Source organism: Dicentrarchus labrax, unplaced genomic scaffold (genome assembly GCF_905237075.1).
Source record: "Dicentrarchus labrax unplaced genomic scaffold, dlabrax2021, whole genome shotgun sequence".
NCBI lineage: Eukaryota > Metazoa > Chordata > Actinopteri > Moronidae > Dicentrarchus > Dicentrarchus labrax.
This window is the reverse complement of record NW_026136706.1, coordinates 199689-201490: the sequence shown is the minus strand read 5'-3', so window position 1 is coordinate 201490 and position 1802 is coordinate 199689. Positions and strand designations below refer to the sequence as shown.

Below are 1802 nucleotides of genomic sequence, written 5' to 3'. Positions count from 1 at the left end.
AAAACACTGAGCCATCGGTCCCCAAACTACTACAGCTTTTATTCTCACTCACTTCACTTTTATATTAAAAAATGCTTAAAAACATAAAAACATGCATCACAATTGATTAGCTGCAGTGAAATCAGACACTTTAAGACCCTTTAAATCAGCAGTGGAACAGATAAAGAGGGAAGCTGTCAGGTAAACGACTGAATGAACATTAATAAAGACACAATGCTTCATAATGCTGGACTGATTTATTAAACAACATCTACAAAAACACACGATAGAAAATGATTTCACTTTGTCACAACTGTAAAGATCCTCAGAGACAGACAGGACGTCCTTTCACTCTCTGAGTGTTTGTGCGTGGAACAGAGCTGCTGCAGGGAAACAGCACCACCTGCTGGACACTCGCACTCATTACAACAAGATTTCATTACGGAGACGGATCGAAACCTTTTATAAAACCAGAGAACAGTTTCTGTCCATTAAACCAGACCTGCACAGAAAAGACGAGGCAGCAGCGCTCATACGACACACACATCATGTGACACGCAGAGGATCTCTGATTGGTTGCTGAGGAAGAGGAGAGTGGAGTAAATAGACAGAGGTCAGACGTATGAAAGCTGCAGTGTATCAGTAGTTCAGAGGTTCAGTCTGCAGCTTCATTCTAACCAATGAAGACTTCCTGTTCTATACGCACACAAACACTGCTGTCAGTCAGCAGCCTGCAGGACTGACGCTCTGTGGTGCATTGTGGGAGTTTATCACTGACTCACACTTTAACTTCCTCTGACTGCGTTAATCTGATGTTTCACTAACAGATCAAAGAAAGACGTTGTTCTTCTGCATTCTGCTTAAATCTTCTGTTTAATCCCAGTCTGTGGAAACTGAATAAAGTATCTATCTATCTATCTATCTGTCTGTCTGTCTATCTATCTATCTATCTATCTATCTATCTATCTATCTATCTATCTATCTATCTATCTATCTATCTATCTATCTATCTATCTATCTATCTATCTATCTATCTATCTATCTATCTGTCTATCTATCTATCTATCTATCTATCTGTCTATCTATCTGTCTATCTATCTATCTATCTATCTATCTATCTATCTATCTATCTAATGTCAGAGAAAGTGAAGTGTGCGTCCAGCAGGCTGCTGACGGTCCAACAGTGTCTCTCAGTGGACACAGGAGAGGACGTTAAGTTAATGTGGAACAATGATGAACAATCTGTGGTAGATAATGTTTCTCTCAGTAACTAAAACTGTGAGATTTGTGAATGGAGTCTGGTGATATTGAGGTTGTTCACAAACATCTGCTGCTGATCTCTGCAGATAAAGGAGCTCAGATGTTACTCCTTCCTGTTGTTCCTCCGGCAGCGTACACTCAGAGGACTTTATTGTTTTACAACAGTGATAAAGAACCTTTGGAACCGGTTCTTGATTCCCGTCCCTCGTTCTGATTGGATCATATCGGAGCTCTCTGACCTGCAGTCTCACCAGACTCCATTCAAATATCTGAATGAATGAATGAATGAATGAATGAGTACAAACGTCTGTCGGTCCCAGCGTGTCGTTTGGGGTTCACTATAGAATCATTTTTCAAAATAAAAGCCTAAAGTTCAGAGCAGACTGAACCTCTGTACTGTCCTCCATCTTTTCTTCCTCCCCTCTTTTAGCATCAGTTCCTCTTCGTCCACGGAGACTCCTCCTCCTCCTCCTCCTCCTCCTCACCACTCCTTCTTCTTCTCATCCATGGAGACCCCCCCGGGCCCCAGGGCCACCACCAGCAGCAGGCCCCCGATGACCGAC

The 1802-nt window shown here is 42.2% G+C and overlaps 1 protein-coding gene across 1 annotated transcript in view; it reads right to left on the bottom strand.

The window, feature by feature from the left end:
• Window positions 1-217: 217 nt before the first annotated feature.
• surf4l (surfeit 4, like) overlaps window positions 218-1802 on the bottom strand; it is a 7020-nt gene continuing 5435 nt past the window's right edge. Inside the window, exon 6 of the mRNA XM_051402815.1 lies at window positions 218-1802. This exon is cut by the window's right edge and continues 185 nt beyond it. Within this exon, the coding sequence (XP_051258775.1) occupies window positions 1721-1802 (82 nt within the window). The 3' untranslated portion in view covers window positions 218-1720.